Raw genomic sequence first — 23424 nt, 5'->3', positions numbered from 1 at the left:
TGTGTGTGCAGCACATGTGCAGTAGGTCTGGCTTCTCTCCTGGCAGCTGCCCCAAGCGGTGCGTGTGACTGGAAAATTGCAAACAGAAATATAATGTTCCTAGTAATGTTTATTTTCTTTAATTCACATAGTCATTTTGTAGGTCTCTGGACGAATGGTAACATTTTAAGTTAGTGCTTCCTTGTGACTTGAGCAGCGATGGGTATATCAGCTCTTAAGAACTGGTTGAATGGAGAATATTGATAAGAAATTTCTTAATCCTCTGTCATTTGATTCAAAACCATTCCATATCTCTTAAAGATTAAATTTGGTCACTTTGATCAGTCATTTGTGGCATGTGTTGGACACCAGTAACCAGTTATTTTTATTTCAGAAACATAAGAGTTTATGCCAAATAAATCAGCACTCCCTTTTTTCCTAATAGTTACATCTGTTGATGATTTATTTACTTAGGAAGAAGCACAACTACTAACAAGTGAACATGCCTTTGATTTGCAGGTTATCCTTCCCCCAAAAGTCTGAGGTGTGGGGGCCTCTGGCTCTTGCTGGAGAAACTGCTGTTGGCAGAGCTCTCGTACAGGAGAGACTGAACAAAACATGCTAAGCTGCACTTTGTACATAATAAATTGGAGGTAGTAGGCAGCCATACGTTGTAAGAAAGAAGTACCCTGAATTTCCATCTCCTAATCCACTTGTCTTTTTAGTACGTGTATGCACAAAACATTATTATAGCACTTTTTAATAAATGGAATAATAGTAGACAGTGTTACATATAGCAGATTATCATCTTCAGTGATTGTGTGTGCACAGCTTGTGCTATCAGAAGATTAAGTGAATCTTAAGGAGACTCTGCTTCACAGTGAGATTTGATTTTCCTCTGCAAGAATGCTTCGTAAATTATTGAGCCATTGCACTTGCACTGCAAATGTTTGGCAGTATGAAAGCCAAAAGGAGAAAAGTTTTGAACCAGCTTACCTGTCTTGTCAAATCGCTCACCTTGACTGAGTAGAAAGGGCCCTATCGCTTTTAACATGTGGGATAAATTATGGGCAGATTAAATGCTTCCTCCTTGACTTAGTGCAGTGGAGCTCTGCGTATAGAGCAAATTGCAGACTTGGTGACAATATCAGCGCTGTACGCGTCGCTGGCTTTGCAGGGACTGCTAATGACACAACCGCAGCCTCTTGTAAGAAGTGCTGCTCAAAGCTACTCCCTGTTTATTCATCTATTTTAGAAACCTTGGCACAAGAGAGCATGAAAACTATCACCTTACGTAAATCCTCATAAGCTATTCGTGTTACTAGACAACTTTGCTTATGCTATTTGATTCACAATCCTCTGCTCCTTTAGTTCTTTCACATATTAACGAGTTTGATCACTGCTCCATATAAATGAGGCATAATCTGAAGCTGTCAGACCTAAACTGTGTCTTGAACATAGACTAAGTGAATATATTCAAATTTCTCTTTAAAGCTAGGAATATTTATAATAAAACTTGTCAGAGCTTCAGTTAACAGTTTACATTGGAAGTATTTTTGGTTGTGAAATACAAAAACAAGTCCAAAAATGACTTTGTGAGCTGATATTATTATATTTGCCTTGCATATGGAAAGCTCATGTTGTGATTTCAACAACAAATGAGAAAATTGTCTTGTTTCTTCTATGAAAATTAATTAAGCTCAAACTCCTATGAAAATTAATTAAGCTCAAATGAAAATGCGTTAAAACACTTCACAAATTTATACTAATGTGGCTTGTAACCATCACAATAAAAGAGCAACAGTCTCTGTTAGGTTGTGCTGCCTCTTCTGTCATAGACTGAAATTGGATATATATTGAAGTGCAAACAGTGGACTTTATTTTTTTTATCCTGTGATGTTCCTAGTGAAGTATGCTGTGTAAAAATGTCTCCTGGCTCTTGCAAGCAGCAGACTCTCCTGTTTTCTCTTTGAAGGCTATTTGGTTAGTACCTCTCCCTCAGACTACATTTGTCTGCTCTCTTACAGCCTGTCTGACACAAGACTGCATCCTCGCTGGGGCAGAGGCCAGCATGGAGGGAGCTTGAGTCTTGTCTAGATTTTTGCTTGTGTTACTGTAATACAGTGCATAAAATTTAGAAATATGCTTTATACCTTTGAGTGAAAGAAGCCACAGAAATAAACAGTACGTAAAGATAGTTATATGACTTAAAAAACTGAATTCCTAACTTCAAAGATGCAAGAAAGGCTGGCTGTAATAAGGAACTGTCAAAAGGAACAATAGTAGGAGCAAATTATGTCTTTTTTTAGCTACTAGGATAATATTTTGGAACTGAATGAAGGCTATAGCTTATGAATCTCATTTCCCTCCTTAGCTATATCAAATGCAGAAGATGAGTATATCTCACAAGTGTATGTTGCCGTGTTAAGAGAATTTAAATCAAAATGAGCTGTTATGGAACTCATATGAGGAGTTTCTGTAGCGTCTAAGTCCTCAGTTGAAAGGGAGAGGTCTGATTATACACAGCTTGGCCAGACTGCCTTGAGCATCCTTGAATTTTGGCCTGTAGTCTAATGGCAAAACTGATACAGTTTAGCCCCTAAATTCAAAACATTATCTTACCCAGTTGAAAACATTATCTTTGTCTAGTCCTGTGTCCAAGGCTAAGCAGACACTTTAAACATAAGTTGAATCAAATGTGTGGAAGATTTCCTTAGCGGTCTTGATGCGAACAGGAAATTGATCCTCCAGCACAAACGTCCGGAGTGCCAAAAGCTCATTCTTCAGAAAGATAATCAGGCACAAAATGTTGCAAGTTAATCAGTTCAGTTTCAGTTTAGTATTTACATTCAGTTCAGTTTTAAATAAGCATTTAATTAGTTCTTAAAGTGTATTTGAAAGCCTTCACGTTGGACCTCGTAGATAATGAGTGATGCCTGTGATTTTTGTTTTGTTATTGAAAAGTGAAACCAGATGCAGATTCGCCATCCAAGTTCAGATTCTAGCTGGCTGAAAGCCGTGGAAGATAGGCATTTTTATCATTTTGGAAGCATTTTGTGTGCTGCACTAAAACTGGCCGTTGCATTATGGAAGGACGCTGATTCCACACAATGTTTAAGTTGCTGGAACAAAATTCAGACACGTAAAGCAGCAGAATCTGATTCCTCTGTTCAAAAACAGAGGGGAAAAAAGGGATTAGTTTGTGGTTAATTTAATAACTCCTGAAGTTGTCATTGCAATATACCTGCATTCATTTCTTTATTAATTACATGGTTGTGCTATTTAAGTCTCCTTTCTGTCCTTTGGGACTAAATTCTTGTCCTGGGTGAGAAACCAAGCTCCCTTTTATGTTGGGAATCATCATGTGACTTGAGGCAAGGATTATGCCCCAGCTATTCCTGAGTCATTAAAAGGTATTCGCCAGTGAATTGTCTTCAGACTCCATGGGTTCCCTGCAGGGCCCCTCAACTTGACCCGGTCTTGCCGCTGCTCCAGGCTGCTGCAACATATTTTTTTCACTTGCTCAAGGTTTGTGCAGTGTTGAAAAACTACTAGAAGCCGTATTTTCTGTGATGGCTAAAGTACCCATTTTAGATTTACTTGTTAAAGCAGCCCTATCTGCTGTCTTCCTGCTTTTGCCTGTTGGGACAATCTCTTAAGGATCCTCCCTGAGGGGATGCAGAGGGAGAATCCTACTATGTTTGTGATGCATTTAATCCACAGCCTGTCTATACACTGAAATAAATAGAGCATTCACCTTTCTGTTCATGGATTCCTTTCAAATACAATTACAGCGTCACCTGTGGCATCCCGATTCATCAAAATCTGTACTAAGCACTTCTGAATCTTATTGACCACTTGTTTCAGAGGATGATAAATCCCTGTTCTCCCAAAGCAAATAGATTTAATAGAGCAGATTTTTTTCTTTGATTTATGTTTGCCATGACCAGAAAGCAGGATTTCAGCATCCAGTAGACAGTGCTCCACAATTACAGAATCTGAGGCAGGCAGTGTCGGTTTTGCTGCTGTATGACAAATTGTGTAAGAAGACAGTGATGGTTTATGATATGTTCATATAGCACCAGAGCACTTGTTGCAGTTGTTGCTTCAAGATTAAACTTTCTTGAAACCTAGCTTTGAATTTAGAGGATGCCTCTGTGTAGACGTGAGCTCAGTAACTTGCTGGTTAGAGAATGAAAAGAAGCAAGAAGAGCCCTGCGTGTTAGACTTGAAAACAAAGATGACATGTTTTTAATCTATGTAGTCTTTAAAAAGTGAAAGTAGTGTGTATTGTACGGGTTTGGAAGATGACTATGGACATTTGAAAATTATTTTTATCCCTCATTTTGTAACATCATAAGGGAATGAAAAGCAATCCTAATTGCATTTTAACAAGCCACAATGTTAGTGCACAACAGCTGAAGAAATTAGAGAGTGAGGTGCTAAATTGTGATTGTCTGGTAAAATTAGATAAACAGAATAGAATAACCAAAATAAAATTTTGGCTGATGGAATAGGTATGTGGTGACAACCCCGTGTTTGTATATTGTCACAATAAACAATCATCTGAGTTCCAAGTATTAGTGATGATGAGTGCCACTATACTTCATTGATCGTGAGATTAAGTGGCTTATGCAAGATAGTATCTCCAGCTGCTGCATACTCTTGACATCATATGCTATCAGTTTGTATGACTTGGAAGGGGTGCCATACACAATGATATTTATAGGGTATCTGGGCCTATCACTTATCTAATCATTTCATCATTTGTAGTTAGAGCCATGGGATATAGTCCAGAAATAGTTGTGTTCACTTACTGTCATCGTTACGTTAGAATGGGACTTGTCTAAATAATGAAATCCTGGAAGAGCAATATCTCACTTGAAAACCATATGTCAATAGGGCTTTAAAATTGCTTGAATATGAAGAGGATGTTACACAAAATAGATGCATTCTGCTAGCCTAAGGATAGGAATTGACATTTTTCAGAACAGACGTCATTGATAATTTATAGATGGCTTTAAAAATTAAACTTGATATAGAAGCCGGCTTAAAAATGAAGTGTTGTCAATGTTCTAAGTGCGTTAGGTACATTAAGCGAAAATGTACGCTTCACTCAACGGTATTTAAATACTTCAGAAGTCAGGAGCAACCATGTCATTTGAAAGTCTGGTCGTGTTCAATATTAAAGGCGTATATGAGTCTGCTGGATTCCAAATAATGTAGTGTGCTCCTAGGACGTGTTTTGAAAATAGTAATTATTGATTTTATTTCTTACACTTCTGATTGAAATATGAAAGTGAAGTGTGTGATTCCTGGAGAAAAGGACACTTTTACATCTAAAAATATTAACTTAGCTTTGTTTTAGTAAGCTGTAAAAACTTCATATTGATGCCCTCCTCATTTTAAAAACAGCTTGACAGTCCACTCAGAAAGCAGAAGGCATCTGCTGTCTGTGCACTGGACAGTAACACAGAGCTGGGAAAATCACTGAAAATCTTTCTGGTGCTTTTGTGGAATCAGGATTTCCTTTTTTTAAAAACAAAACAAAACAAAACACAGACTTTTTGTTAAACTGATTCATCTAAAACGAAGTAGGGGTTAATACACACTTTGCTAAGTAAGAAAAATAACAAAAAAAAAAAACCAACCAAAAAAAACCAAAAAACCTGAGGCTCAGCCCAGGAAGATGGGAATTCTGAGATAATATTCAATGTGCCTAAAGGGACAATGCTGTCTCTTGTTGTCGCTGTCTATATTTAGCTACCATGCTCATATGCAACTTAAAATACCTAGAATAGCAAGAAGAAATTTTTTTCCCCTTCATTTGAAGTGGTACAGTGTAGGGTTGTTAATTTTGGCTTATCACAGCTGACACTTGAGTAGGGGGAAAAAAAAATAGTGGTTTGAAGCTTTAACTCTCTCCACATGTGCCCCTTGCTAGGAGCCCTCTTGACTCCTGTGAAACTTTCTTGGCTGTCTTAAATTATATGCCCCCAATTTAGGAGAAGTTCACAGGTCACTTAGTTGATTTAAAATCCATTGTTGTTTGTGCAGCTGATAAGGGGCAAAAAAGCTATTTGTTAACAGACCAAGTTCAGAAAAAATTGTTAATAATTCTAGCTTCCTACTTACATCAACTGAAATTCTCCTGATTAGTTAATGTAAACAGTTTGATTTATATTTTAATACTCCAGTTTACATGAAAATGAGCAATAATTTTCACACTTTCAGGAGTGTTTCATGCTGTTGCAACCTAAGGTTTTGTATTTTACCCAGTTATGGAAAAATAATGAAGTATTTCTCTATGACAATCTGGCAAATATTTATGTTTTACTAACATATTACACACTTCAGTGTGCTGGTTTTTAATGGGTAACGCTCCAGAGTGTCAGTTAGAGCTGTCAAAAAAATTGAGCAGAAAAATGGAAGAGAGCAAAGTCCTTGAGGAAATACTGGACAAGTTGTTTATGGGGGAATAACCCTGGCTGGTTTGGATCACACTAATGGCTTACTTATCCAAAAAGTGAACTTGTGGCCAAAAGGAGGATGCTTAACACAAGAGGATTTTGGGGAATAGGGAACAGAAAGGTTGTGGTGAGTTCCCAAGCTTGCCTGAGAAATCCAGCTCTGGCGGGGAGGCTGGCAGGGAGCGCGTCGGAAGGCGAGCCGGTGGCTGCAGGGAGTGAGTGGTGCCTGCTGCACAGCACTGGGAGTCATCGGGCAGATGAGAAGGAAGAAGAGCCATGAAAATTAGGGATCTAGGTCTGACACGGTTGGAAAAAAGCAGGTCGCAACCGGAGAGCCAGTCTGTGCAGTCGTCTCACTTGCCTCCAGTGCATCTAGAACTTGACCAACGAGGAGTTTTTGTCATGCAGTCCTTTCCCTACGTTCTGCACTTCTAAAAAAACACATGGAATACAACTGAATGATACCTTTTCTCTTCCAATAGGAGCTAACAGTTGTTCATGCTTCCATTATCTGATAATGGCAATGAAACATTTCCCCGTTCTTACAACAACTTTGAGAGCGGCGTCAAAAGTAATGCATCAGACACCCGTGTCTGCTTTGATGAATCTGTGGCATGAGTGAATTATCTCAGTCCTCAGATCTGATGGACCGTTCAAACGCTGCACGAGCCGTTCCAGCCACCGAGGTGGTAACTTCACCCCGGCATTGTCAGGTAGAAAAGCTTCTCGAGGTGGCCGGTGCTGAGGGGGTTTCTGAGGAGGGTGAGAGGTCTGGGTGGCCGGGGGGGCAGCCTGTCTTTCAGAAGATCACAAAAGCCCGAGGCTGGTTTACACTCGAAAGTTGTGTGGAAATAAATGTCGGTTAGCGGTGGGAGGGGATGTGGGTTTTTGGTTGTTTACCAGTTTACTATACACAAGAATATGGGTGCAGTTACAATGATGTAAAGATGTTTATTTCTTTTCCCAGATGGGACTCACTATTCTAACTTGGAGTTACATCCAGAGTGGTGAAATTTCACTGTATTAATAGCATTAGAATAAAATAGCACCGTTTTCTAATTTCAAAGTTAGCTGAACTGTTTCTAGCCGTCTACTTACATGTGATGTGGTGAAGACGTTTATAGACGTCTGTTACAAAGACTGTGTCAGAGCAGGGCGCGCCCCACGCTCTGTCTTCAGCAGGCTGCTTACGTGAGGTGAGGTGACGGCGCGGGGGCTGGAGAGCGGTCCTGTGTCGCTGCTGCGTGCTTGACAAAAAAAACGAAGATGGTTATTCCGATTTACGTAAAAGCTGTAAGAGCCTGAAAGATGCCCAGTGACAGAGTGGCAACAGGAGCTCCCAAAGCGAGCCGGTCGGCCGTCGCCATGTGCGGGGTGGGAGAGGCCAGGCCGTGAGCTCGCAGGGTCTCTGACTGACCCGAGACCCGTGTGGCGGGAAGGAGAGCTGCAGCAGGGCTGGCGGCGGTCACTGCCAGAGCTCCCGTTCCCGGCATCTCCTGAAAAATTACCTTCCTCTCATCTAAAGCTAACGTGGAGTCAATTTAATTTTCCCATCTTCTCACGTGCAAGTGGTTTACAGAAGGCTTGGTCACCCCCAGCCCCTTCTGTAGGTTGTCCAGTGTCTGTCTTCGTTTTCTAGTAGGAAGAGAGTCCTCTCCGGATGAGTAGGTAACCTACAAAAACACAGCTTTGTTAGGTTATTGGAAGCCTTCTTTTAAAATGAGAGAAAATATACTAAAACATGCATTTTTCTTAAGTCTTAATAAGATGAAAATTCAAAATCAATTTTAAAACGTGAACTATTACATCTTTTTATAAGCATAAATGATCAGGATCCAATAAGTAGAAGTTATAAAGTCAAATAAGTTGCTTAATCAATACTGATTCTGAGAGTCCATAATGTCACTTGCCCAATTTGCCTCCCCCCTACACCCCCCCAAGGATGGTCTTCAGTATCTGTCCTGTCCTGGCTAAGAAGAGATCAGTGGTTCAGAAATGTCAGAGTTTATAAGGCTATAATCAGTTGGGAAAACTCGATACGCTTTGGGTCTTAAGAGTGCTTATTCAAATATTGCATTTCCAAATACAGTGTTCCTTTAGAAATTTAAAATAACATGTTTTAACTGCACAGTATTAATAAGCAGCTGGGTAAGATACAATCTCCTCTGAACAGTAGCTTTTTCTTTAACTTTTGTTATCTCTGCGTTTCCTAAAGACCGTTTCGCAGCACAAAGTGTGACTGCGCTCGCATTTTGCGCCTGCAGTTCTCAATCCCCTGTGAATCTGGCCCACAGTTTTTAGCGATCCGGCGGTGGCCGTGCTGCAGTTCATCATCTGCTGAGGTTTCAAAGCGGCTCATGGTCATTAGGGCAATTAACTGTTTTATGCATCTTGCACAGGAAGAGGCTGGCTATGGATCTTTGCTTCAAATAATATTTAAAAGCGAGCCCTTGTGGTATTTCGGAAGGGGGCTATGCATCAGGATTATTTCTTACTAATGGTTTTCAGGCAGTTGTAAGCCAGCCAGAGGAGAATTAGAATTTCAAAACTTCCAGCGAAAGTAGTAAGGTACTGAAAACATGCAAGAAACATCACAGAGTTTAACAGCTCAGTAGGAGTGTTTTAACTTTTCTGTGGAAGCCCTTTGAGCAGTCTTTACTCAGGTGTTGTCAGCAGGCCTGTAAACACCACTAAAACCCCAAAGTTTGTTGGGATTTTTTTTTGCATCATTCTTGTATTCCTGTGACTCTGAACATGAAGGTCAGGGAGTCAGTAGCTTACTAGGCATTGTAAAATAAAACAATAATAGCATCTTGAATCTCTGAGAGAGGAGGATGCCGTCTCCTCACTCAGGACCAGATCTTCCCCTGGGAAACATCTTCGGGGTTTTAAATGCTGTACAATCTTAGCAATCAAATATGGTGTTTTATATATATATTGAGGAATTGAAGCAAGTACAGTAAATAACAACTATGCCTATAAGCTAAGCTGTCATTTGTGATATTATTTCCTTATGCAACTCCTGGGAGAGCAGAGAGCTGCAGATACCAGCTCTGTGCTGTTGTGGTCATGTCCCCATGACCAAAACGCTCAGAGGTTTTTGTTCGGTTTCTCACCGACTACTATGCTGTTGCACTTTGGCAGTGTTGTCTATTGGTTTGCTTTTTTGGACACTAGTGGTGAATTCTTTTTCTGAAAATATTTTTGTGCGTGTGTATTTTCTTTATAACAGACTTTAAAGAAAATTGTTTAATAAAGATGTTTCTAAATAAATGTTTCCTCACATGGCTCCTCATTTGAGCTTTTCTAGTTGGTACCATCTCCTCTGTCTGTCTCTCCTATTATTCCCTTGTGCATACAAAACTCAACATTTACTTTTAGTCTTTCAAGTTTATTTACTTAGGTTTCACTCCTGGGTTTGAGGAGCTGTAATCTTATCCATTTTGAGCCCTCAGTGGCACTTGATGTCCGTTTTGAGGTGTGTTAGGAATATTTAGTTTAAAGAAGTCACCTGAGCTTGTTGTACCCTTTGCTTTGGATGCAAAGCATTTTTTTTGATGTTTTTTGATCCAGCTAAAAGAAGCCTTCAATATTGTATCACATACTATTGTTTTTGATGTATTTTTTTAAGTACCTTGTAAAAATTATCAATGTATAAAACATGGTGATTGCAAGAAGTTAAAATAGAGTACTTTTCTGGATTAAGGAGTGTTGCAGGCATTGTTGGAATTCCTTTATAAGTCCCTGCGTACATCAGTCAGTGAGTTTTGACCTCCCCTCTTTTTTTTGAGTGCGGATTTCACTTCTTTTACCAGTTTGTGCTAGACTTCTCATGGCACTTGGTGTTAATTGATATTTCAGGTAAGCAGCGATGGAAGACATCTGCTGCGTGGCGAGGTGCATGTCTTTGATAATAGTAGAATAGTGTAAATGAAAATGTGAGCTTCACAGCATCTTGTTCTGGTTCACTCATATACAGAAATGTATTTCTGAGAAGCAGAAGTTGTTAACAAAAGTTAAATTTACTTTAGTGTATCTTAATTCAAGTATTTTTACTGTCTTGTAAAGAGTGGGAAAATGGTTTTGAGAAAAGTAGTTGACAGTTTATGTCTAATTTAGCGGTACTGCAGATCAAGGAAGTTTGCCACAAAGATAGGAATAAGGTAAAAAGTTTGAAGGTTAGGTTAAAATGATTGTAGATAACTTGATCTGTAGTTGCCATATATAGTCATACAAGAAAAAGTCTGCACAAATTCTCCAGACATTTATGGACTTTTCTGATTCATCTGTCAGAGTCGAACAGCTCCAGCCAAGAGATAGGGAATTTGTTAAACTGCATTAAGTTCCTAAATTGCTGTAGCCCAAAGGAGCAATTCTGCCTTTTTAAGGGGGAAGAGTAGGAGGGAGTAGGCAGGAAGGACAGTGTGTTATGAAGTCTCTACTTTTGGTAAGAGTTTCAAGAAGATGAGTAACATTCTAGAGCTCTTTGAAAAAAAAAAAAAAACAACACAAACACACACAAAACTTAAATTAATTTCCGTTGCTGTCATCAAAAGCTGTCTTTCTAAATTTAGCAGTTTCCTATAGACACTCAGCTTATGCTAGCAACAGTAAAACTATTTTTCCTTAAGTGCAATTTGTCACCTCCCCCTTCTAAGTTAGTAGAAGATAAGCTTGTATTAATTCTGTTGATTTATTATTATACAAATATGTCTCATTTTAATCTGCTATTGAGTTCATTGTGATTCAGTGCTAGGCTCGCGTGCCTTTAACGATGGGAAAAATAGTGCACGGGAACGACAGACTGCACTTGCTCTGTCTCTGTCTTTCTGTCTCTCCTTTTTTAATCTTCAATCCTCTGGGTTTCTTTTCCTGGTCTTTTTATCTCTTTCACGCCCTCCCCCCCCCCCAATACTGGAACAGTTCACAGTTCAGCACATGAATTTGGGAATTAGTCCCAGCTGAGACTATATATTACAGTTGTGAGAAGATGCTGCTGCTCAAAAGCGCTTTATGTGGGTTTTTTATTTCTTAAGTTCAACTAACAAACAGTAAACGTATTGAATAAGTCTAGTGAGATTTTGCTTTCTTTCATCTTGATGATTCATTTATATCTACTGTGTACTACCAGAGCATATGCATTATAGGCCTGAGTGTGTTTCGGTAGGAATTTTGCCAGGAAGTGTAAAGGCAGCAAAAGTTTTTTTTCTCTGAATTCCTTCACTTACTGAAGCAACGTGAAAAGATCCGTGCTGTATTTTTTTATTTAGGTCAGGAGGATGACAGTTATATTAATTTTGAGGTGTTTTTACCAGGTATGCTAAATTAGATGTAGTAAACCCTTTGGGTCTGTATCCTGATGTTTTTGAGGTTGTCAGCTTTTTTTCTTAGAATCTCTCATGTTGATAGGAATCTGAAGTTAATCACTTTAGCTGCATTTAAAAGGTGATGCCTGCTAAAGGCACGGTAACCTGTGAGCTGCAGCAGGTGACTAGCCAGTGACTCCCCGCGTAGAAGAGGTCGCAAAGAACATACAGATAGCAAAGGTGACGGTCGCGAGTGTTTTAGTAAATGTAGGACGTGGATTTGCAGGACAGCAGGCTTTTCGCTCTGACCCTCGTGAAACAACTTGTTTTCTGTAGGAGCAACTGGCTTTTGAGTAAAACTGAATGGTCTGGATCAAGATTAAGCGAGCAAATCTTATAAAAAGATTATTAAAGGGTTGCTTAGTATTAGATTTTCTTGCACTGGAATCATAGGAAAAGGCTGACTATAATGATATAAATCAGCAAATACACCTGTGTTCTTACATGCAGGTATGTCAGAGTATGATTAATGCATGGTCTGTTCACAGCTATATTTTTAACCTGTATTTAAAAGGTAAGTAGGGAAAACAATTTTGCAATATCTGATGTCTCGGCAATGCACAGACTGCTCTCCCCCCCCAATTTACATGTAGTCTGTAAGGATCTGTGAGGATGAAGCCTGGTTCCTTGTTATAATATTTCACACACGATTATTCTTCTTGGAAACTTACCTGACTTTAAAGCAAGATGCTTGTGTTTTGAAAGTCTTTCCACTTGATCAGTAACAGGTTTTAAAACATGAATGTTTTTTAGTACTCTCACTTTTCCTAAATCAAACTGTACATTGAAATTAATTATTTCTGAATAGTCCAACCCATCTTTTCCTTGAGACTGAGGAGAAATGCAAATCTCACGAGCGCAGTGCTGCCAGACAGCACCCAGATTTCTGATTTCATCATCCAAGAAGGCGAGACCGAGCGCTGAAGTAGGGTGCACACTGATTCAGACACAGTCTGCTTGTGGTGGAGGGAATGTGGAAAATTACAGGCACAATTATGGTTTCACATTAAATATTCTTCTTTTTAAATCCACCATGTGAAGCATTAGTCTGTGTTTGAACTGGTGTTGTTAATTGGACCACAGTACTTAGATGCATTTTCTGCAGAGTCATGGCCCATGTCATTAGCTTCTCATTAGACACGTTAATTTTTTAAGACTCATAATAATTATCTTTTTTCAGAAGTTCCCCATTTTACACTGAAGAGAAACCTCTGTTCTGCAGGCTGTAATTCTGAATAATCAGGGAAGCATTGTGAACTCTTTCTCTATAGACTTTCAAAGTGGAAAATGAGAGCGCTGTAGTGGATGGAGAAGGAGATCCTGCAGGATGTGATTTGGGAGGAGTGTTAAGGATCTTTTTCACGGGGCACCTCAACTGTAGAATGACGTGGAGTTTTTGGAGGGACAGAGCGGTTCTGGTTAAAACTTGACAAATGTAGTTGAGGCTGTTTATTGGGATGCACAACTAAGTGGTCAGTTTGCTTCCAGTTTTATTGGACCGGCGTACTCATCTAATAAAATTTGCAGGTACTTAACAAAGCTCGGTACCAAGTAATTATCTTTTGTGTATGCAGAGATACTGGCCTAAGCCCTAAGAACGGCAATTCCTGGGTTTTGCTGACACATGGTTATCCTGCTGGCAAGAACAGCGTGCTTCAAAGATTCTGAAATATTTATTTGGCTAATCAACTGGTTTTCATTACATAAATAAGTAGTTTTGCTGACCTGGGATGATATGGGTGTATGGTTTTTCCCTTGACAAGGGTCTATCGTGGCATGCTTGGTGTCGCTTGCAGCCTTCAGCAGGGACTACAGGGTTTAACAAGAAAGCAGGACAAACTGTTAGCAGGAGGAAAAATCTCCATGGGGCCATTAGCCAGTATGTAGCCTTTTACATTAATACGTTTGTTAAAAATGATACTTGATTTTCTGCTTGTATTGGTGAGCTGTTAAATAAGTAATCCTTTTTTTTTTTTTCCTACGGGAATTTTAGTGACCAGGCTTTCATTTCATTAGAATTAGCTCCTTCTAAAGCTCTACCTGAATCATTTTTGTTTGAATTAATTTTTTTTGTGTCCTAGCAACTCTAGTTTTTAAGTTCTGAATTGTTTCTGTTCAATGTCTTTTCTAACCAATGTTAACTTGCTGTTTTATAAATGACAGCAAGGTTTTAACACCATTCTAAAAAGCATAGTTCACTAAATTAATTTGTAAAGTTCGTTAAAAAAATTATTTTTCTATTATATATAGTATATGTGTGTGTGTATAGATATGTACACACACACACACACACATATATATGGCTGCAGCAGTTCTTCTTTCGCACAGTTGATTTTTGTAAACAGTTGTGAAGGTAACCAGTCTGTTTATACGTTGCTGCATAGGCACAGAGTAAACTTGTTAGCTTTTTGTTTATTTTAACTTGGAAGAAGCTGTAAGAGGATTCCATTAAGACTCGCGCAAGTGAGTAGTTCCATTGAAAGTAAAGTGCCAGTCCCAGACCCAAGGCAACGTGGCAAGCAGGCACCTTCACAGATGCTCCATTTTTCTCGTGCCTGGGAAGAGCACGGTTTGCCTCCTCACCAGTGAAAGGGACCACAGGACCAGCCCCAAAATGCTTGCTCATTTTAGACCCATTTCCCCATGGGTTATTAGGACCCATGTGGTCTACAGAGTTTGGTAGAAACAAGGGTATTTCCACAAAGAAAGTCTTGAAACTTCTCTGTATGTCTGCTGTCAAGGCTCACTTCCTTCTGGGATTGTCATGTGGCTGCAATTTTGCAAAATGGTCTGAGGTGGTTAAACAGCAAAAATTCCATCTCTTTTCAAGGAATCTCTTTTAGTGTTTATTCTGTAGGCTTGTTATGCCCTGCTTTGTAACCTTTCTGAAGTGCAAGCTTCTCCTCCTGAATTACAATGCATGTGTTTTTGCTTAATATTCTACTTTAAGCTAAAGTCTGCTCTCACTAAATCAGCCTTTCACAAATGGAATATTTTTTCACTTCTTGCTGGGTGGGTCCATACACTGAAAAATAGGTCAAGAACAGTAATCTAAATCTACTGCTAATAAATAATTAAAGTTAATGGAATTTGCACAAGATCTGTGAGCTGAAATATTTCAGAAAGTACTGTGGTGTACATTTTGCTACTGTAAATCAAGATTTTTTATTTATCATTGTGCTAGGTTGAAACATATCTATAAATGTAGCTTAAAAAGATTTTTTTTGTGCAGAGAAAATATGCCATGTTAGTGTATTAAAATAACTAAAAATATCATAGAAAATTGATAACATCATGATTCATTCTTTAATGATCGGATTTCAAGTAAATACTTCAGCAGCCTTAAGCAATAAGAGGTTTTATATCTCACTAAATCGTAGTGTAAATTGAGCAATAAATTGTTTGCTCATATGATTTAATTTGCCTTATATGTTAGGAATTAGGTCTTCTAAACCACTGTATAATACCTGTTTGGACAACTATCTGGGATTTCAGTTTCATATCTTTTAGAGTAAAGCAAAGTGGAGCTTGCTGGAATTAATTAAACATAAAGACTTAAACGTCTCCCTTAGTACACTTGCAATTACATATGTCCAGGATCTCTGGTGGAAAAATTGCATATTCTGGATTTTTTCAGAATTGTGGGTGCAAAGAAATAATATTTAAAACTTGTGTATTGGTAGGTGAGCGTCTGATTGAGTGATCCCAGCTTGTTCACCAATTTACCCAAGCAGGGTGAAGCTTGCTGGCTATCTCTAATTAACCAGCAGAACTGCTTACTACTAATTATAGTTAACTTGCTGATTTCTGTATTTCACAGTGACAAGTTGTGTTCTTGAAGTATATAATAATCAAACACACCTCAGAAGTTGATGCCAGCGTTCTTTCCAAATCCTTCATGCTTGGCTGCTTTTACCTCTCCCCCTTTCAGCTATATTTATATGAAAGAGAAGTTCAACAACATTATCAAGATATTAGCTGTGTGGACAAAGTGTGTGGAGCCCTGCCCGTGCGGGTACACAGATAAACATCCTCCCAGTCGCAAGAAACAAATATCCGTCATACCAGCACGCTGCCCATTGAAAGAGGGGCTTAAACCTGGCTGCCAGTTTTTGACATGAGAGTTCCTCTTGAGGCCATGCTATTCTTTATATGTTGATTGAACTGACAAATGTCTTCCCGCACAGTCAGTATGTATTGGGTTTTGTTCTGGGTTGGTGTTTTTCGTTCTTTTTTTTTTTCTTTTTGTAGGTTCTTGTAAGAAAGTATCTGGAGTCACGATGTTCAGCCCTGCCAATTTTGAGCGCAGGGCCACTTGTTAGTTCCTTATTACGTGTGGGCTAACAAGGAAGGAAATGTGAAAGGGTAAGATGGCAGGAAAGCCGTAGCATCTCGCTGGTGATAAGGCAGCTCAAAAATAGGTTGTGACAGCTGAACTAATGATGTCACCAATGCTGATACGAGTGGGCTGCTTCTCATTATGATTTTTCTGCCAGACATAGTGACATTCACCAGCCAATGCGTGTCTCGAGTAGACGATATATAGAACAAATCATAGGAGATGTGGCGCGGGAGGCATACGATAGAACATTTGCCCAGTTTTTTGTTTTGTTTTATTTTACAAGAGCACAATACTTCTGTAGATGATAAAGGTGTATAGGTCAAGCTTAGCCTTGCTGGACCACTTTATCAAACCAGGGTCAGAGGGCTCTTGTTGTGACATTTAGAGATAAGCGTTTTGGAGGTAAATGAGATGGAGCAGTCTGCGAGGAGATCAGAAGGTGCTGTGCTTCAGACCTCAAGTAAATTACAAATACAGTGTTGGTAGCCTGACCATTGATATGTCCTTTGTACTGTGCACAGTGTATTAAGATAGCGATAGATAAATAATGTAGTTTAGTTGTCAGAAAGATACATTTGTTGCCCAGGTTTTTGCTATAGATTTCTTCTCGGTTTATTTTCCATAGAGTTATTTTTAATGAGAATGGAAAGGGAGTTAAAAATTATTTGGATTCAGATTTCATTGCGTAGCTACTTGATCAAAATATAAACTCGTTGTTTATACTCTTGTAAAGGGAAAATGCTATATTAGCTTTCAGCTATCAGATTTGATTCAGATAATGATACAGCATCCTAATTCATAGTCCCTACTTCAGATATTGAGTTTGTCTGTGATAGAGCCTTTTTCAGAAAACTGCTCTACCCTGATAAATCATCCAGAGAGAGAGATAATGCGTGCACGTTTAGATGACATGGAAAAATAGGCTAATAATGTGATTGTATAGGAATACTCGAATATTTCAATGCATTTGTGTTGATAAATTATCATTTGTTTTAATGTTCAATTGCATGTACCCTTTTCAGCTGTTCTGCTTGATTGCAATGATTTGCTAGCTGTATGCGAGTGCTGGAGTTGGTTGCTTTTCCTGTTTTGATCACAGCCCAGGCAGTAAAGGCCACTACACTTTAAACAGATAATAAATCATATGGTGTCCTTGCAACCAACATTACAGATTCCCCCGGGTCTGAACCAAACGTCCTTCTTTCTGTTCAGTTTAGTGCAAAGAAGGTAAAATTCTATTTGATGTTAGTGTAATATTTTGAGACAAAGCCTGATGAGGAATTTTTCCAACCTGCCAAAAATAAATCTCACCAGCAGAGTTTCAGCTGGTGACTCGAGGCGTATGTATTCCTGACTTCTGTCTGTTTATTTTTATTTCCCTTTTGTTGTGAGCTGTCTTAAGTTTTGATGCTGTTTAGCCAAGGAAAGAATTATAAAAGTAGCCTATAAACTCTTTTGAAGGGGGGGAGGGAGGAGAGGGGAGAAAACAAAAAATGGTGTGAAGAAGGTGTTTATGCCTTTTGTTATGGTGTGTGCCACTTATCTACTGACCTGCATGGCATATTTGGTTGCATTTAAAATACTGGAGTAAATTCCTTGACGTTACTTTTCTTAGACTGTTTGCTCTGTGAAGATAATGGAAGTGGGATGCTCTGCCTCTATTGTTCAGCTGCAACAGATTTTCAAGTTATTGCTAAGATTTCAAGTTGTCAAAAGCATTTTGCCCTGTTAAACTGCGTGCTCTAACTATCAGCGTGTCCCAGGATTGCCCCAGATTGATTACTGTGGAATAACCGATTGCTTGCCAGTGGGACTGAATCACTTTGAGCCACATTCTCCTCTATCATGAAATGTTTTAAAAACAGTTTTACCAACAACAAAAGCTGCTGTCTAAATCAAGCACAACACGTTTCCCATTATGGCATGAATTGTGCTTGGTAGCGTTTTGATTGCTGGGATGAGTGTTTAGCATCCTGAATTTGTTAAATGAAGGATGTGTGGGAATCAGATTTTGTACTTGAAAGCTTTTCTCCCTTTTTGACAGCTTGACCAACTGTTTTCTTGGCATTGGGATGCCCCTTCTATTCCTTTTTTTTTTCCCCCTGCTTCTCTCCCTCTTTTCTCAGCTATAAACAACCAACAACGACATCTCTCATTATTAAAGATGAATATGAAGGCAAAGTCCTGACATAGTTTATATCGTGAAATAAAAAGTGCTGCAAATACTGTCTTTCAAAAGTTAGTACGTGTCAGGTGATGCAGTTCAATAGCAGGCTCTTGGCTAGAGCTCACCACGCACGCAGAGAGGAGCAGGGTTTATGTTCTCCTGCCTCCAGAGCTGGCCGTGCTTTATTTCACTGAATGCCATTGCGGTGCTTTGTCATCTGCCAATGTACCTAGGGTGATTTCTGAGGCTTATGCCATGTGCTTAGGCAGTGGGAATAATGCCCTGCTCTTGAGAGCCGTGCAAGCAGGAGACTTGGGGCTGGTCTGGAATTAGATCTCATGTATTTCTGCTTTCAGTTTTGACATCAGTTTGCTGGCTGGTGCCAAACTAGTCACTAAATTCGGAGGCAATACCAGGGACAGAAGTCCTAAAACTGGTGATTTCCTACCAGCTGAGATTTTTATTTCAAGACATGTTGTTTTGCTTGGATGGTATAATTTTTCCTGATCTTATGAAGTTTAAAAGGGTGCCAGTATCCTGACTGTAAATTTAATGCTTCTGTTTGTAATTTCACTGTGCATTAAATCCTACCATGCCAGATTTTGGCCCTGAATGTGGGCATTTATTTTGCCATTGATGGTTATTGTTACTTTCTTCAATGTCATCATCATCAGGTTACAAAGAAAACATGTTATAAAACATGCACAGCCCTCTGGTCTCCCAGAGTAGTCAGGAAGTGGGGAAAAGCTGCTGAACCTGCCAGTTTGCTTTGGTAGAGGCATAATTTGCAGATGTTTGTGATATACAAGGACAGTATCTAACCTTTTTCTGTCCTAAAACAGACAGCAGAAAATATCAGGAAACATTCAAGTGACTTGACTTGGTCTAAGAACGGAAGCATTCTTTGGTTTGGTGGCAAAGAGGGAGCTTGTAAAGCTGCAACATTATCCTTAACTTGATAGGGATTAGCTATATGTTAGTGCAATAACCATGTAAGAAGTGAAATTTGGCTGATCATTTGTTTTTGATAGCTTCATTTGCGTTTGGCCCCCTAAGCCATTTCTCAGGGAGTGGGAGAACTCCTGATACTCCAACTCTCTGCATGACTTGTCATTTAAATGACAAAAATCACTTCTCTCAAAAGCCTACTTTTCCTTCAGGAAAATCAGATTAAATCCGGGGCTGAGGGTGTTTTGGTGAGTGGTTTAATGTCCAATATGTTGCATGACTCTAGATGTAAAAGTAAATGCATTGGAAAAGAGAATTTCCCAACTTTTCAAGGTCACACTCTTCCGAAAGGCCCAAGGCTTCAACAGACACTTTTTATATAGAGAAAATACTTCAAAGACCTCTTTCTGACCTCTTGCATGAGGTCCAAAGTAGCTAAGGGACTGCGGCCTGTGTGAAGCTGGGAAGATTTCGTGGTTACTTAAGCAGTTCGTGACTGTCGCAGTTGTGAGCAGTATTCTCAGAGCATCATAGGACTTTTGGTTGGAGGGGTCGTCCAGAGGCTGACTGGATCTCACCTGACCCTAGAAATGGGTCTTTAGCACCCACACTAGGTCTGGTCAGCTGTGCTTTGGAAATCTCCAAGGATGGGAAATCCACCACCTTCCTGGGTAACCTGCATCAGTGCTGCCCTCCTAAATGAGGCAGCGTCATGTTACTGTTTTATACTTCTTACAGATTTATTTCTAGCTGTAAGTGTACTATGAAGTCGCTGCTTGTGCTTCATCAGTGGAATACCACAGCAAAAATAGGAGTCCAGCTTCTTGGCTGTGCATGAATAATACAGTGTCCTCTGCGAAGTTACAGGATTTTATTCTTCAGGCACGCACATAATGAGAATTCTGAGAATTTGTAAGTGAATTAGATCTAAACCAGCTTAAAAGTGGAGCCACTGAGAATTTTATGCAAGATAGATATACCTTTGTTTTGCTAAATTATCTTGGTTGCTAAGTAAAAATATGCTATGAACTTTTAGAGTGATTCTATGGGCAGGATTTTAATGACTTTTGTAGCACTAAGTGTGTTGTAATTTGGAAGAAGAAATTTTGAGTTATACAGAAACCAACAAATAATAATGTCATCTTCAGTGTGGCTATCTCCAGTTCTCTGATGGCAAAAGTCAGAGCACTCTTGAGAAAATAATAAATAAAACAGACCTCTTACAAAATGGCAACACTCTTAGTTGAAATGATTGTCCAAAGTCATCTTCCTTTAAGCCCGGCTTCCATTTGTGGAAATTTCTTTGGTGTAAGTTCAGAGGTGTAGCTGCTGTTTAGTTGGATAGAGGCATTTACTTCTAATCACATTAGTGTTTCAGTTGAATTATGAGTTTTAAGGCGTTCAGTGCTTACCCAGCATCACTACAGTTTTGTTAATTAATACTGTTTGCAGCAGATACAGGTATATGTCAAACTGGAAATGCAGACTTGTTCAAAATTAATTCTAGGTATACTTTTATTTTAATCAAACCTTCCATAAAATGCGATCGGAATTTAAGTAGTATTTCAGAACTGAAAATAGCATTAGGAAAAACTTGACAAAGACTTGTCCTTTCAAATTTTTCTGATGAAATATCTTCCTTCTGTCTTCTAGGACCTGCGCAAACAGGTAGCTCCATTACTGAAGAGTTTCCAGGGAGAGGTAAGAGCTTATGCTTCTCGTGGTGCGTTTGATATTGCTTCACATGAGTCTGGTGTGCTGGCAGTCTTTCAGCGTGGCCGGGTGGGTACAGAGCCCTTGAGCAGAGAACATTGCAGGGGTTCAGCCCTTCTGCATTTTGATGTGTGCAGGATATGTGTGTGATACGCTGGATTTGTGCTCAACAAGCTAAACTGGTCAAATCACTTTGCATTCAGCATACCTGAGCATAAGCTTACCATTGCAGTGACTCAGGTGGCACATGCTAACTCGCTATGCCTCGGTGACTTGATGGTCTGAACGCTTAATGAATGCACTGTAATGTATGTATACAAAAATATGAAGATACTAGAAATAGTTTTCGCTGTAAACCTTTTCAGCTGTAAAACGTTGTATTCTAGAGGGCTTGATGGAGAACCTTAAGTTGGCAGGTGTTTGTTGGAAAACCAACAGAAAGCGTTAACAGCTCTGGTGCTGGCTCTTGCTTTGATTTCTCTTCACACCACTTCACTAAGAAGCACATGATTAGAGTGATCACAAGTTTAAAAGCCAACTGTTGTAATTTTGAAGAATTTCTATAGCAAAAGGCAGCTGGGCCAATTACAGAATTTTACATTTTAGCTCTGGACAGGACTGAAGCGCTCACTTTATGTGAGTGCTTAGGCCAGATGGGAGCTGTTGTACTGCCTCTAGGAAAATGCCGTGTATGAAGTTTGCAAATTACATCTCTCCTTATAAAGATCAGTGCCTGCATGGGGTTGTAGATTTGGGTTTTAGCTCACACACTGTTACACGTTGTAGAGCTCTGCTCTTAAAGTTAGCAGTGTTAAAGCAGCAACACTTTTTACTTTCTCAATCTCTAAGTTGTTGGCTGATTTTTATACTGTTGCAGTTCCCATCAGAGCGCAGAGAAATTCAGGTACATGTTTTCAGAAGTCTGCACAGGGAATTAGGTGCACAACTCCTGTTATCTGTAATGAGGATTGCATTTCTGGTTACTTGTACATCCTGCTAAATATGTATCCCAAATAGGGAATAATTCCTCATGTTAAACGCAGTATGATATTTTTTATTTTTACAACTCAATTTCCCAAGTATTGCTAGAAATAAATAAATAAACAGGACAACTTTGTCCTTGATATATCTAATAGTAATTTGTGAGAACAAGGAATGACTTGTGTGAGTCTGTTTGCCAATGGAAATTTACACTTTAAAATTGCTCCGAGTGGACTGCAGTGCTCTTAAAACCTTTTCACTTCAGTTTCAAGCTTGCAATGCACTGACTGAAAAGTGTGTGTGTGCTTTCAGCACTATTCTTTAATGAAGGAAATGTCTGAGGATCAAGTAAGAATCATAAATCCAAATTTGTCTACAGTGAAGGAAGATTCTCCCATTAGATCTTGCCTGTGGGAGACAGCTCACTGTTACCTTGGTATGGCTCACACACACTCCTCTTCTGTAGTTGTGCTTCACTAATGTAAAAGTGAAGTTTATGTTGGTATAAATTCAACCTCACAAATTACAAGAGTAAAATTTGTTGGTAGAAATCCCCTCTTAGATAAATGAAGCACAAATACATTACAAAATTGTGCTGCTGAATCTCTTAGCCAGTGATTCCAGTCTCCCTAACCTAGACAGGGTTTTGCAAACCTAAAAAAACCTGAACTAATCATGATTGACTACATAAATGCAGAATATTAAACTATGAATTGTGGTATTTGATTATAGATGTAATTACTGTATCTTGTTTTGGAGACAAATCAAAATACCAAGAAAATTAGCCTGTTCTGTTGAGTTATATTTTATTGTTCAGTATATAGATTTGGTCTCTGTTTATTGTTAAGGCTGACTTTATGAAAGATCATGAGATGAATGCTCCAGGTAGCTCAAGAACAAACTGTGTTAAGCGTATAGGCTTTTCTGCATTTCAAATCCACTGGAGATGCCTCGTCTTACTCTCCCCCAAGATGGCTCAGCAAGCACTATAGCTGGGGGCAGGACACCCACCCCACAAGCTCCATAGGATTGCTTTGCACTAGCGTGAGTGTTACCTGTTAGGTGATATCTAATGTCCTGGGAGGCGGTGGCAGAGGGACCTTTTGGTCACACAGTACAAGTACTTTGGGACGTGAGCAGGGAGGAGGAAGAAGGAATAGGGAGTGACCTGCTCATAAGAGGTTCCTGCGTCTACTACAGAGACTTGTTTTTAGCCCCAGGCTAGAGTATTTTTTTAAAAAACAACAAAAGGAGTAAGTAAATAAAACAGAGGTAGGCAGAGAAGTAGTGAAAATAGATGTTTTCTAGAGTCCCTTCCGCTGGAGAGAGTGTCCTCGAGCAGCAGGTAGGGAATGCTGTAGGAGTGCTCCGATTCACACCTCTGTAGGCATTATGGATGGTATTACTGAACTTTGCAGCATCACCTTCTTCTCACCGGTTTCTCATACGGAAGCTAGG

General features: G+C 39.3%; 1 protein-coding gene across 12 annotated transcripts in view; it reads left to right on the top strand.

Annotated features, from left to right (window-relative positions):
• The window catches only part of CUX1 (cut like homeobox 1), a 281906-nt gene that overhangs the window by 91864 nt on the left and 166618 nt on the right, over window positions 1-23424 (top strand). For all 12 annotated transcript variants that reach the window (XM_075168938.1, XM_075168936.1, XM_075168933.1 and 9 more), the window contains exon 3: window positions 20926-20973. In XM_075168938.1, the coding sequence (XP_075025039.1) occupies window positions 20926-20973 (48 nt within the window). The remainder of the gene's footprint in view (window positions 1-20925; window positions 20974-23424) is intronic.

The sequence above is a fragment of the Calonectris borealis genome, chromosome 19 (assembly GCF_964195595.1).
Source record: "Calonectris borealis chromosome 19, bCalBor7.hap1.2, whole genome shotgun sequence".
Taxonomy (NCBI): Eukaryota; Metazoa; Chordata; class Aves; order Procellariiformes; family Procellariidae; genus Calonectris; species Calonectris borealis.
The sequence above is the reverse complement of the archived record's forward strand: the minus strand, read 5'-3'. Positions and strand labels throughout refer to the sequence as shown.